Genomic DNA, 15,340 nt, shown 5'->3' with positions numbered 1-15,340 from the left:
CCATCTGGTCTGGTTGTCCGTGGAATGCCCTCCCTCCTTACTTCCACTTATTTAGTATGCCTAGTTTCTCTCAAGATTCACCTAAATTTCTATAGGAAGGCTTTCCTGATCCTCCTAGGTGCTAAGGCCTCCCTCTTCCCTCTTTACCTTGTATTTAAAAAAAAATCCCATTATCCATACATGTTGCCTTCCCCACCTCCATCCCCCAACGCAAGCTTTTCTAGGGCAGAGCCTTTGCCTTTGTTTCTTCCTACCACAGTATCTCGTGTGTAGTAGAGCTTAGTGTTTTTTGAATTGAATTAAATAATCTTGAAGATTTCAAAAGACTTTTCCCTAGGCTTTTTGTTTCATTAGCATATATGAATAGCATTAATTCTCTAGCAATTTAGGGGACCTTATACACAAAATCTTATTAACTTTGATGAAGGTACTTGTGCCAGGTATTTTAATGCTGTTTTCCAGACATAAAAAGAGGGTAGGTAACAAGCATTTCTTAAGTACTTACTGGTACCAGGCACTGAGCTCAGCCATGAGGTTATCAAATCTAAGCAAAAAGAAAGACTGTGCCTGCCCTCCAGGTGCTTACATTCTAATGGGGAAAAACCACATAAAAAGGAGCTAGAAAGCAGGGAGGGGATGAGGGATATCTCTGAGAAAGGGAGTGGGGCATGGTAGGAAAGTCCTTAGATTTCGAAGCATAGCTATGAGGGAAATGAAGCATGACTGAGTCAGTTCCCAAAATGGAGGCCTTGAAAGGAACTCAGCAATGGGAGTGGGAGACCAACATGGCAGAGGTAAATTGCAAAGTGAAAAGGCCTCAAGCATTGAGGGAAGTTCCAGGGGGAGAAGGCAGGTGAGTCTTGTAGGCGAAGTCCATACGGTTGGAAGCATAGCTGGTGGGCAAAGGAACTCCAGCTCCACCAACCAAGCTAGATCATTACCTGCTCTGCAGCTGATAGTCTTAGGAAGTTGTCTGGGGCACGGACCAGAGTCACCTAGATAATATCTGTCAGAGATGTGAACCCAGATCTTGGAAGCCTAGGCCTTCTTGACTCTGATGCCTGCCCTCTATGTGTTATGCAACATAGCTTCTGCCATAGTAGGAGTCACAGTAGTTAAAAAATGTTTTTAAATAATTTTCTTATCATTAGGCTTTTCAGATGTCATTTCATTACCTCTCAGGGAATTAAGAGACAATCAAGAAACAAACAGCTATTAAGGACCTGTTATGTGCAGGATGCTATAAGATGGGCCGAGGAGAAGTACAGTTTATGTAAGATGCAGTTCTTATTCTCAAGGATCTTGTATTTGTAGGCCTGCATTCTACTTCAGTTTGGCCACTATCTGTCTGTGGCATCCTGGTCACTCATTTTTTCTCTGAGCCTTCCTTTCATCTTCTGTAGAATAATGGATGGATTGGGGTTGGATACGGTCATTTTTAGGGTCACAGAATCTCAGAGTCTGAAGGAACCTAAAAAGAGCATTTAGTTCAGTCTGTACTTGAACGGGAATCCTTTCCATGACATCTCTGACAAATGGTCATCCTGCCTGTGCTTGGAGGTGTCTAGTGAAGGGGCGGCCCATTCATTACACTTTGGGGAGGGGGTTGATTGTTAGGAATGTTTTCCTTACGTTGAGCCTAAATCTGGCTTTACACCTTCACCTCATTGCTCCTGTTTCTACCCCGAGACCAAACAGAAAATCCCGGGATTCTTCAAGTTCTTTTAAAACAAAACAAAAACCCAAACCCTGATCCCACCCTTCTGTGAGATCTTCTTCTGCACTGGGGGTTACCACACAGGCTCTGAGGAGCATTTTGTAGTGAACTCTAATGCTTTCTCTACCCTGAATAGTACAACACAAAACAAGTTTGATTTTTTTTCCCAAGTCTTTTTACCTGGCTGTCTTAGCCCTCTACAGAACCACAATTATGAGGCCTGAGTGCCCCAGAAGGCCGCATACATTTTCTTCTGAAAAGAGCCCTTTGAGAATTACCACATGTTTAGATGAGCAGATTAATGTATGCCACTGTATCTAATCAGCCACATCTCTTTTATAGCCTGCATAATAGGCTGTATAATTATCAGATGCTGAACTGACACCTGGCATAGGGTGAATTATGAAATGCGAGGTTACAAAAAATAAACTGCTGTTTCTGATGCTTGTCTTCAAACTGTAGCCTAGGTTAGGGTTTTGATAAATTAGCTAGCCTTTTTCAATCTCCATTTCCATTTTTCATGAGAACATCTTTCTTTCTTTTTCCCTGGGAACCAATGTCTTTTAACAAACTGTCGCAAGAGTGCTTGAATTTTGAGACTTAAAATTGCACTGGGTATGCAACCTATTTTGAGAGGTAGTGGTGCTCTCTATTAGATGTTCTGGAGTCCTGCTATCTGCATGTGAGAACAGAGAATCAGACTTTCTTAGTCAATTAAATGTAATATCACATCATGAACAGTTGTCGTATTTTTTTCCTTTCCTATTTATTTTTATGGTAAGTATAATCTTACCAATAAGAACAACAATAATAATTTGCTCATGGGTCAGGCTACATTTTTGTGGGTTGTGGGGGTACCAGGGTATTTTTCTGCAGCTATACTCTTCCTAGACTGCTCTTTCCCAGTGGAAGCGTAGGGTTGGGATGGAATTAAGGAGCAGAAATTGGCTGGTAACCTTGGACGTCTTAAAGAGGGCAAGAACAAAAATGTTGCTTCTGCTTCTGGTCTTTTCTGGTTTTTTGATTTTCCTTCTGTCCCTATGAGGGAAAAACAAATGAAAGCCAAGATTTGAATATTTCTTTATGATTTTGCATACTAATGAACTTGTAAGAGTTCAAAGGTGATTCTTAGTATTCTGAACTGAAAGTCCCATGCTCCTGTATGGACCCTCCCTGGACCACAGCCAGTCTGACCTACTAGCTTTGCTTTCTCAATGTGATCTGATGAATCAAAATACATATTAGAATATACTAAGGATTTTTATCTTGAGGAAACTCTCCTGATAGCCCTCGAGAGGTATACCCTAGAGAGGGAAAGCTGGGGCAGAATTTTACAGGTAGGAAGTGTCCTCTGCAGGCAGATGCATCTCCAGATGAACTCAGATAAGTGAAAATCTGGGGAAACTGCCCAATTTGTCATGTAGATCTTAGAGTTCATCAATTTTGTCATTTATCTAGTTTTTCTTCTCATTCGAATCACTTTTATGTATCTCTTTCTCTCTTTTCCTTCCTTATAACCCTGGTCCTCTGATTTTGTTTTCAAAGATATAATTTCCATTTTAGCAGGTATATAGTTTTGATACACCCTGGCTCTTCAGAGTAAAACTTAAAAATCCAATAATAACCGATATGCAAAATGAGGCCACCTAAAATTTTAAATGGAAGTTTTCATTTTTGGTCTGTATGCACTATGAAAGCACTGATTCCCATAGTTTAAAATGTTCACTTTTTATATTTCTAAATTTATTCCTGTTCTAGACAGGTTTCAATATAATTGCAGTAAATCTGATTTTCAAGGCATGACTCTGCCATGTGTTGGAGATACATAATCTCTTTAAAGCATGTTACTTTTCTGTAGGAAGCTTCTATACTCATTGAAGGTATAGTCAGACTTCTTCCAAGTTAATACTTCCTCTTGTCTCATTTAAATCTCTAAAAAAAAAAAAACTAACTGAATGCAGGAGATTTTTTTTTTTGTTATTTGATACTTTTATTTCAAATACTATAGAATTCTTTTGTGGATATAACTCATCTTGTACAGAGTTCATGGTGCGAAGAGATTTGAACTTAGTCTTTGTTTGAAAACGCCTTCCTCACATCTTTTAGATCCATTCTTGCCACCTGCCCAGCTATCATGGCCTTGGTTCCCATAACATGACAATATGGTACCTTCCCTGAAAGGGCTAAATATAGTTTAGCTCAGTCTCTCCTTCGATAGAGTTAATTAACCAGAAAATGGTGCAGGTCTTGGTGTTTATCTACTTAGATCCCAGAGGGGCTAAGATAGCTGATCTCAGATGGCAGTAAATTGAATTAGCGTGACAGCCTCATTGAGTTTATAGAGCTCTGTGACTATAAATGCTCCCCCCCCCCCTTTTTTAGGTAAGACATTGAAGTGATTGGTTATCTGGCATTAGAAATGACTTATTTCATCTAAATGTTCCAGGCCAAAAAATGCTTTGATTATTACTTATTTATTCAATAGAAGTCTATTTGTTAAATACATTATTTGATCTGCATTTTACTGGTATCAGAATGGGTGAATACATATGTATTTTTATATACGAGGTATCCCAAAAGTCTTAGTGCAGTTTAAAGCTTTAGTAGTTGCAATAGATTTAGTAGTTTAAGAGGCAGGTACCACCCAACTGCACTAAGACTTTTGGAACATCTTGAATATGGCAGATGCAATTACATTAAATTAGGAAAGCAAACAGTTATGTCCTCTGAAAACTTGATGAGTTCACTTGGATAGAATGTGGTGCTAATAAGGTCACTATTAGGTATGTAAACAGTTTAAGGAGCAGTTGGATTCATAGCTCTTCCAAGGCAGTCTCTTAAATAATTTTCTTTGGCCATTTAGGGCTGCCTGGGTCAGGGACTTCAATAAGTACAAAACAGTCATCACAGCTGGGAAAATAATTCAGATTTCATGTTATCTCCACAGTGGGTTAGCAACTTCACCATCTTTATGCATCTGAGAATAGTCAGTGTTACAGAACTCTGATCGCACCTTCAGGGTGCAGGCTACTGCCCGGAAAAAAGGCTGGTTTGGCTTTGCTTTTTTCTATTCCTTAGCAATATGCAGTAAAGGGGCACATTGTTTTAAACGTGAAGCACAGCTGGCTGTCAACAGGGTTGGTAGTGATGACCCCAGTGGCCTATGAGCCTGCCTCCAGGACAGCACGTGGAAGAAACTACCTGAACTACCTGAAATACTATGCCTCTTATATCCTAAGGGGTTCAAAGCTGTTAGGGACACCACTACATAATCCTGAATGCGTATTGTAACACAGAATTCATTCTAATACAAAGTTGTGGGTGTGCATAATATTCCCCACCTGCATGATTTTATTCTAAGGAAATCAGCAGATTTTGTAGTAGACTCTTTTTTAAAAAAATTTTTAAAAAATTTTTAGCAATTGGGGTCAAGTGACTTGCCCAGGGCCACACAGCTAGTAAGCGTCGAGTGTTTGGTCTGAGGCCGGATTTGAACTCAGGTCCTCCTGACTTCAGGGCCAGTGCTCTATCCACTGCACCACCTAGCTGTCCTTAGTAGACTCTTCCTATGAGATCCTACCACATTTCCATTGATCTATGTAATTTTACGTATTAGAGTACTTCAGCATTGAATACCCCCTCCCCTTTTCAGGTAGAGATGAGAGAGAAGACGTAGAAGATGATGTGTGTTCTTGATTATAAGTAAATTGACCTTATGTGGCTGCTTTTCCATTTATGTCAGTTCACTGAGCATTTAGCTTCCGTGTTGTGCATGATGGTTTTTGAACATATGCATTGTTATTTCTTTCAGTGGTAGGTAGCCATGACACTGAACATTAATTCCAGCAGAGAGATACTTGCATTTTGGGGATGGGGGGGCCTGGGGGAGGAACCCAAGGAAAAAATCAATTAAAATTGACCATTAGGAGACATTATTAGTGTAAAGTTGTGTGTGTTATAGAACTGACAGACCAAGTCTCTGGAATGCATGTATTCCTTTTTCCCTTATTAAATCACCATCCAAGTTATGAGTGGCATGGGAATCAACAGAGGAGGACATTGTACATCTGCCATTGGGGCTGCAGAGATAGCATCCCATTCTGGTGATTTTGTGAGTGAATACTGGAGAGATATTCCATCTCAGATTTCCATCTCAGAAGTTTTCAAACTACTTATCAACAATGACTTCACATAGTTATAATTACTCTAGCATTAGCTTTCAGTTAGTAGAAGGGAATAATTTTTTCCCTAGAGATATGGCCCTCAAAGACAGTCACATCATATTTGACAATCATATGAAGTCATAGGAGTTGTTTTAAAAAAAATGAAAGCTGTCTTGGACGTAACGTAAAGCATCATTCTTGTCAAGATTTGTTGCAACACTTAAGTCCAGGCCTTCTGTTTTGTGAAGGTAATAGAATGTAAGGAAAGAGAAAATAAAAATGCTTGTTCAACAGCACCAGATCAAATATGCTTTTGGGTGGTATATTAGCAGTCATCTCTCAACAACCAAATATTTGCCTTTCTATTTACAGTGCCATGTATTTAGAGTTAACATATCTATTCCCAGCTTGTTATACAAGCACATTAAGGTCTTGGTATCCAGAGAGCTAAAGACATTTTTGCTGAGCTAAGACCAAACATTGTCCATCATTGTCCATCATTTGATCATTATGGGTTTACTTGTAGGTGGGGAATATTATGCACACCCACGACTTTATAATAGAATGAATTCTGTGTTATGTGCGCATTCAGGATGATGTAGTGATGTCCCTAACAGCTCTGGACCTCTCAGGATGAAAGAGGGATGGTATTTCAGGTATTAGTGTGAGGCCAGTGTTACTTCCACATGCCTCTTCCTTGCTCTTTCTGCTTAGAACCAAGCCAAGTCAAGCACTAAAACCCCACCACCTCCACCGAGAGCACTGGAGCTACAGGTATCTTGATACATCAGTTTTAAAGTTACTTATCTTGTTGTCCATGTAATGGGGGCCTGGCCAATTTGCTACAAGTAGATTTTGTGTGTATTTTTAAAAAAATTCTAAATTTATTTTATTTGAAGGTGATTCTTGGACATATGATAGACATACTTTACACTTTTGAGGGCCAGGATTTCTTTGGTATGCTTATCCCCTCTACTAATAGGTTGTAATGTCTCCATGCCTTATCAGAGGGTGTTACAGTTGCTGGTAATGAAAAAATCTTCAACTGGAGGTGACAAATCTCCTTAAATTGACCTCACACTTGAGATGTGCAGTTCATTTATGCACAGGCATAAAGCCTCTGGAGCTCAGGGGGACTTCCCAGACCATTTCCATCTTTGGCATGGATTTCAAGAACCCAGGGAAGTCAAAAACAATTCCTATCCTGAGGGAGGTGACATGGAAATAAATAGAAACATGCCAAATAGAAGGATATCGCCTTGGAGGGAAAGCCTCAAGTAACTGGGGCGGGATGGGGGGTGGGAACCAGAAATGGTCAATCACTTGCAGAAGGTGGCAGTTTGAGGTGAGTCCTGGCTGAAGCCAGAGATGCCAGAGGCAGGAGGTGAGGATGGAGACATTCTAGGTACGGGCTTTTCTCCTGGTTAATCACAAATGTGCACAGTTCCTCTCCTTTTTAGCATTTTTAGAGGTCCTGTGGCTGGATGTGATTGGGTGACTGATTTGCATGACCACCCATGTCTACTTTGCCCCATTGGACATTTTTGCACCGGACATTTTTATTTATTGTTAACATTCCTTTGTCCCCATTATTTCTTTTAGCTTATCAGGAGTCTCAGTGCAGGTTTACCTTGACAAATGATAAAGCATCTTTAGGCTGTTATGCAGGACTGTCTAGCCAGCCCTGGGAGGGCTGCTACTGCATCTAGCAGCCTGCTGCCTGTCTCTTCTTGGGGCCTTCCTCCACTTTGGGAATCCACACAAAAATATCACTTTCATTACTTTATAGTTATCTTCTAAATCTTATCCAGCTTGTTTCATTTTTCTGTGATTTTTTTTTCTTGGTTTTTGTATTTCAGGAGGGTGAATGAGATTTATTACAGTCATTTCTTGGGATAGAATCAGTGGCCAAATGAGTTCCTTATAGGGTATTATAGTTCCCCAGTAACCCAAAAGAATTAACATTTCTCTCAAAATAACAAACTCATACCCAGGAGGAGCTTGCTCACCTGTATTTTCTGAGATTTTTTAATGAATATATTTCTGATATAAAATCATATTTTCCTTTTTCTCCTGTTCCTTCTCTAGGAAGAACGTGTTGTGAATCATATGGCAGCAAAGATTATTGAGAACGTCTGTACTACCTTTTCTGTCCAAGCCCAGGGCTTTATCACAGGGGAAATTGGACCAGTTTTGTGGTACCTCTTCAAACATTCCACCATAGACTCTCTGAGGATCACAGCTATATCGGTGAGACTGCACCTGCATTACCATATTCTCAGGTTCATTAATATGAATTTATATTAAGTGAATCTTGTGGTGACAGAAAGGTGGGGTTATGAATGGAGGAGCTTTGACATGCATAATAAAACCAGAGAAGTCATATTTTTTTTTCTATGAGAGTGTTTCTTAAACTGAGACTGAAAACTCACCAAGGGATTAGTGGGAAATTCTTTTTCCTCTCTTTTGATTAATTAAGTATTTTATTTCCCCCTAATTACATGTAAAAATAATTTTTAGCATTTGTTTTTTAAAAGTTTGAGTTCCAAATTCTTTCCCTTCCCTCCCTCTCTCTTCATTGAGAAGGCAAGCAATTTGACAGATTATATATGTGCAGTCATGCAAAATGCATTGCCATATTAGTAATGTTGTGAAAAAAATGCACAAGAAAAATTTAAAAAGTAGAAAAAAAGTAAGCTTCAGTCTGCATTCAGACTTCATCAGTACTTTCTCTGGAGATGCAGCATTTTTCATCATAAGTCCTCAGGATTTGTTTTGGATCATTGTATTGCTGAGGATAGCTAAGTCTTTCACAGTGGATCTTTGTACAATATTGCTGTATTCTGTTCTGGTTCTGCTCATTTCACTTTGCATCAGTTCATGTAAGTCTTTCCAGGTTTTTCTGAGAGCATCCCGCTTGTCATTTCTTTTTTTTTTTTTATTAATTTATTTTGATTTATCAACAATCACTTCCATAAGCTTTCGAGTTTTAAATTTTTCTCCCCCTTCCTTCCTACTTCCCTCCCCAAGAAGGTGTGCAATCTGATATAGGCTTTACATATACATTCCTGTTAAACATAATTAGAACCAATAGGAGGAACCGCAGTAAAGAGAAGACAAAACAAAACAGAAGAAAAAAATAGCAAATAGCATGCTTCACTCTGCATTCAGTCTCCATAGTGCTTTCTTTGGATGTGGATAGCGTTTTCCATCAGGAGACCTTTGGAGATGTCTGAGATCCTTGCATTGCTGAGAAGGGCTAAGTCTATCAATAGTCATAGAACAGTGTGGCTGTTACTGTGTACAACGTTCTCCTGGTTCTGCTCACTTCACTAAGCATCAGACCACACAAGTCTTTCCAGGTTTTTCTGAAGTCTGCTTCCTCATCACTTCTTATAGTACAATAGTATTCCATTACATTCATATACCACAACTTGTTCAGTCATTCCCCAATTGATGGGCATCCCCTCAATTTCCAATTCTTTGCCACCACTTAAAGAGCTGCTATAAATATTTTTGTACATGTGGATCCTTTTCCTTTTTGTTTTTTATCTCTTTGGGATACAGACCTTTAGAGGTATTGCTGGATCAAAGGGTATGCACAGTTTGACAGCCCTTTGGGTATAGTTCCAACTTGCTCTCCAGAATGGTTGGATCAGTTCACAACTCTACCAACAATGCATTAGTGTCTCAATTTTTCCACATCCCTTATTGGTGGAAAACTTTAGGAGGATTACAGAGATCACAACAACCTAATTCCCAATAGCGGGTGCTAGGGGGATGTATGTGGGAGCAGGAAAATATAAAAACTAGCTTCATCTGTTCTTTGGGCCCTTGTCTGCTCTTTAACTCCAGGCCCTGAAAGCCCATGTTGAATTCATCTGCTCACAATGGTTGAATTCTCTCCTGTAGGAGGACATCAGTGAGGTGGACATGAATAGGATTTAATGATAATAACTCACATTTATTTCATGCTTTAAGTTTTGCAAAGCACTTTACAAACATTATTTCACTTTATCTTGATATAATCCTGGGAGCCAGTTGCTGTTAGCTCCATTTTACAGATGAGGACACTGAGGCAAAGAGGGTTTAAGAGACACAACTAGGAGGTGACTGAGGTGAGATTTGAACTCAGGTCTTCCTGACTCCAGACCTGTCACTCTATCCATTATGACACTCCTTACCTGATGTATTGAGGACAGCGCTCGGGGCCTATACAAGCAGTGCCAGAGTGTGGTCCCCTTGAAGTCTTTTAGGGACTTCTGACTGAGCCTTCTCTGACTTCAGAATGTTGGACCCTTGGCTGCCCCAGGCTTTTGTTCTCTTGAAACATAGCTTCCTAGCCCATTTTCCCCATCTTGACCATTGGCTCAAGACAAGAGTCTCCAGTTGCCCCTCCTGGTGTCACCTAGGGGTCTCCTGAGACCCAACTCCCAGTTAGTTCTAGACTGGCAGCATTAACCCATCTTCCCACATCTTCATCACATTCTCACCACGGTAATGACGTTCCTCTTGAACTCATGGGTTTGGGCTAAGCATGTGATCTTATTGGCAGATATAGCCAATGCTGGCTGTGATTCCTTCACTAAAGGTTCTTGAAGGAGGGTCACATGCCCTTTGGACCTGGGGGTGCCTGGCCCTTGGGTAAAATCATACTCAATAGCCTTGGAAGTTATCACTCCTGCTGTAGTTCTGCGGGAAAGTTTGAAGCTGCTGTGCCAGGGGTATAGAGCTCTCTCTCTATGCTTCCCCTGGTTCTCTAAACCCAGTGGTATTATTGGTGCTGTTGTTGATCTCATCACCATCTCACATTGCTTAGACCTTCGAAGGGTCTTTCCTCCAGTGGACCTCCAAAGGACCAGCAGTAGCTGTGCTCAATCAAGGAAGGTGGTTCCTAGGTTCAGATGTCCTTCAGGGAACCCTTCCATGTATAGTGGGGTCTTGGAAATCATGCTAGATTGGGGAAAACTGCTCCATTAGATGGCCATTATTGAGAATTAGCTGTAACTAGAAAAGATGCTTAGAACAATAGGATATTTGTGAACAAAACCATTTTTGTGAGCACCACTATTTTAGTAGTGGTGAACAACTACGGAAGTCTAAAAAGTATCTTGCCCCATTCCTTATATCCAATACTCAAAATCATTCAGAAGAGCAAATAAAAATAATTCTTTAGCTTTTTCTTTCTTAAGTGCATCCATTTATGTTTCTCAGAGATATAGGTAGAGTCTTCAATTTTGAACTGATCTCTTTCTTGGAAAATTGCACAAATAAAGTAAATTCCAAGAAAATGGAAATTTTTAAGGAAGAACCCTAAGGTACTTTTTCTTTCTGCATTATTTTTAGATTGTTAGTTCCTTTTAGTGTTCAAATTCAGTCCTGAAAAAATTTACCTTAATTGCTTTATACTAAATCTCTCAGAACAAGCCTTGAGAATTGATACTTTTTTTTTTAAATTAAGAAAATAAGAACACTTAATGTGCTTTTAAGACTCCACATTCTCTTAACTGCTTAGAAGCCTTCCATAAATACTGAAACCAAGGCACAAAATTCTTTTGAGAGGTTATTTTCCATTAAATCTAAATCTTCTATATGTTTTTCAAAATGAAAAATCTATTGGGATTTCAAACAGCATTCTAAAGAGGAGGCATTTTAGTCAATCCTAATATGGCTTTGAGTACTCTTCATAACTAGTCTGGAGAAACCTTTATACCAAGAAGTTCCTCCATTTTAATTGGATAGGGATTTTGTATCAATAGAAAGTCAAGTTTTGCCGAGCCAGCTGCTCCAAGAATCTTTACAATGCTAATGAGACTGATTGTTTCTCTGTGTAGAAATCACTGTTGGGAGAACTCTTAATTTATTTGAAAACATTCTGATTGTGGTAGGATCCGGAGGGAATCCATTTAAAATGCTCCTTCATTCTTTTTTGTCCTTGGGCTAAAAAATAATTAAATAATTCTCTTTTGGTTTCACAGAGGATAGTTTTCTTAGATTCATTACAAACTCTATTTTGGAAACTTTTCAAATGCCCTAATTAAAGACAGCTTTCTGTAATCGTACCTTATTTAGCTAGTTCCCCTTTCCTCTGTCTTCATAGTAGAGTTGTAACTTCTCTACTACAAGTAACGCTAATTTTAATGTCAGTTTTCAAATCCTTATTTCTGCCCCTTTCTAACCTGTTCTATGGAACTTCGCTCTTTTTCTACCTTCTGAGATGAAACTATGGCAAAAGTAACATCACCATTTCTTCTCTTAAAGACTGCAACTTTGGAACTTGGGCCTTTCCATTGTATGTATTGTATTGTGTTGTGTTATGGTGTCTTTTTGTTTATTGGGCGCTTCATACAACCACATACAGCTTTGTGAATGTAAAGCATTTTTCTAGTGTGAAGAAGTTTTGGGCCTGGGGGCGGAGGAGGGGAGGGCAGGGGGAAGTACTGTATAGTATAGTAGGAACAACATTTGACTTAGAACGTAGACCTAAGTGTGAATCCTGATTCTGACACTAACTGTGTAATTGTGACCGTGTGAACCTCAAGTTCCTCAGATGTAAAATAAGCATAACAACAGCACAAAGATCCAGGACATCTCCAAAAAGCTCATGATAGGAAATGCTATCCATATCTAGAGAAAGAACCATGGAGTCTGGATGCAGATCGAAGCATACTATTTTCACTTTTTTTTTCCTTTCTTTCTCGTGGTTTTCCCTTTTGTTCTGAGTCTTCTTTCACAACATGACTAATGTGGAAATATGTTTAATATGATTGTACGTGTGTATAACCTGTATCAGATTGCTTGCTATCTTGGGGAGGGGGGAGGAGAGGAAGGAAGGAAGAAATATTTGGAACGCAAAACTTTGCAAAAATGAATATTGAAAGCTATCTTTGCATGTAATTAGAAAAAATAAAATATGATTAAGTAAAAAAAAGAAATAGCAGTGAAACAGAAAAAAAATGAGCTTAAGATACACCATTCACCTCATAGGGTTGTAAGGAAAGTAGTTTGTCAATATAAAGCTTTCTTTCAATACGAACCATTTTTATTATGTGAGCTGGTATTTACAGGTACACCAATGACTTCCTCAGTGAATCCAGGTTGTCTCGGTTGTTCACCTTTCCGCACTTCTCATTTTGGCCACATTGGCCTTTTGGCTGTACCTCACCCTCTTTCCTATTTCCCTGTCTCCCGGGCTGGAAGGCTCTCCCTTGTCACCTCTGCTTCTTAGAATCACTAACATCCTTCAGAGTACAACTCCAGTCTATCCCACTATGGGAGGCCTCTAGGTCTTCTCCATTCCTCCCACCCCACTCTGCCCCTAGGAGTTACCTTGCATGCATTTTGTGCATGCTTATATGTGTGTGAGTGTTTCTCCATAGACGTTGAGGGTAGGGGTTCATTCTGTCTGGGCTTTAGAACAGTGCCAAGCACTTGGGGTGCACAGACAGCCTCAGAGATGTTGTGGTTTTGGTTCCAGACCACCACAATAAAGTGAATATCTCCTTAAAGCAAGTCACACAAAGTTTTTGGCTTCCTAGTGCACATGAAAGTTATGTTTAGTTTGCAATAGTATTACATCTCCAAAGAGTGTACATACCTTAATTAAAAATACTTTATTGTTAAAAATTGCTAACCATCATCTGAGCCATCAGTGAAAGTCGTAATCTTTTTACCGGCGGAGAATCCTACCTTGATTCTGGTGGCCGCTCACTGCTCGGGGTGATGGTGGCAATTTCTTAAAATGAGACAGCAAGGCAGTTTGCTGCACGGATTGACTTCTCCTTTCATTTGAACACTTAGAGACTATTGTAAGGTTATCAATTAGCCTACTTTCAATATTGTTGTGTCTCAGGGAATAGGGAGGCCAGAGGAGAGGGAGAGAGATGGGGTACAGCTGGTGGAGCAGTCAGAATGCACCCAAAATTTGTTGATTAAGTTCACTGTCTTTTATGGGTGCAGTTTGCAGTGCTCTACAACAATTAAAGCAGCAACATCAAAGATCACCGATCACAGATTACTATAAAATAGATAATAATGAAAAAATTTGATGTATTGCAAGAATTACCAAAATGTGACACAGAGACACCAAGTGAGCACGCAGTGTTGAAAAAAATGGTGCTGATAGAATTGCTCAGCACACCAGGGTTGCCAAAAACCTTCAATCTGTTTAAAAAAAAAAAGCAACGTCTGTAAAGTGCAATAAAGTGAAGCGCAATAAAATAAGATGTACCTCTGTATAGAAGAAGAGCAAGGCAGTCTGTTCTCAAGAAGCTCGTATTCTGATGGGGGAGACAGAAACACACAGAGGAGGCTTCATCGGCAAATCAGATAGAGAGGTGCCATGGTCCTTAGGGTGCAGATGCTAATGCCTCTTCCTCTGTGTTATTTCCACTGATAGAACTGTCATTCATTTCTAATGCCAAGTCATTTGATGGTGCCAGGGTCTTTGGTGGCTAGAACTCTCTTCTCTGAGTCTTCAGGAGCTGTAGCTGCAGAGGAGGTGGGGGCCATGGCACCTGGAGAAGCAGTTGGCATCTTGGCACCTTCACCAAGGTTGATTCTCTAGATGCTGGCTGTCGAGGCTGGGTAGATGGGGGAGATGTTGGGCTCTTGGGCTCAGGGTTCTGGGCTGTCTCCATCCAGGTCAGAGAGGAGGTGACGGCTGAAGTGGTTGTAGTGGTCTGATTGGCCTGCCACATGCTTCCCCCTGTCTCTCCCTCTGGTCCCGTGATGGCTTCACCTAGGTTGGCTTGCCTGTTTTGTGGGTGGCAGTGGGTTGGCAGATTTCACTCAAAATTGTTCCACCTGAACTGCAGTCTGGCAGCTCTGTTCTCTGGATTCTTCCCAGCCCTTCCCTTAGTAAATCTCCCTTTCTAGGTTGTATACTCTTTATTTGGAGAAAATTCCTTCAGCAGCTACCCCCTGCTCTCAAATTCTATCTAACTGCCTCATCGCAGGTAGCTGATGTGCACATTTTTGGGGAACACTGTCTATGACAGTTAACCCAATCTGAAACACATCATCATTTGGAAACTTGTTTCTCTAGAAAAGCCTCTGATTTCCCCATCTTATTGTCGGCTTCGATTCAATCAGAATATTAGCATTTCTAATATCCACTTTTACATTTAAATAACTTTTGATTATAAATTGGAATTGCAGCTTAACTTGTGGGAAGAATATTCTACATGTTTATTATAATAAATGCTTTAATAAAACTATAAATAATTCACTCAAAGTTTAGATTTCTCCCAGTACAGAAGGCTTGTGAATTAGCTATTTGTCTTAATACAAGGTTGAAATGGTTTCTAACATAGTTAATAAATCAAAAAGATGGAATGCAAAGTCTATATTTTCTAATTTGAGAGTTGAGCTATTACTCCATATGAAATTCATTAATTTCTTCCATCTTCCTTTTATAACAAAAGGAAGAGAAGAGGAACAAAATATGGCAACACATGCT

The 15,340-nt window shown here is 39.8% G+C and overlaps 1 protein-coding gene across 14 annotated transcripts in view; it reads left to right on the top strand.

The window, feature by feature from the left end:
• Nucleotides 1-15,340, top strand: part of ULK4 (unc-51 like kinase 4) — a 651,508-nt gene that overhangs the window by 140,623 nt on the left and 495,545 nt on the right. For all 14 annotated transcript variants that reach the window (XM_078151680.1, XM_020987361.2, XM_078151694.1 and 11 more), the window contains one exon: nucleotides 7,969-8,130. In XM_078151680.1, the coding sequence (XP_078007806.1) occupies nucleotides 7,969-8,130 (162 nt within the window). The remainder of the gene's footprint in view (nucleotides 1-7,968; nucleotides 8,131-15,340) is intronic.

Source organism: Phascolarctos cinereus, unplaced genomic scaffold, assembly GCF_003287225.1.
Source record: "Phascolarctos cinereus isolate Bilbo 61053 unplaced genomic scaffold, phaCin_HiC Scaffold_1;HRSCAF=81, whole genome shotgun sequence".
Taxonomy (NCBI): Eukaryota; Metazoa; Chordata; class Mammalia; order Diprotodontia; family Phascolarctidae; genus Phascolarctos; species Phascolarctos cinereus.
Note: the sequence above shows the minus strand (reverse complement) of the source record. Positions and strands in the feature narration are given on the sequence as shown.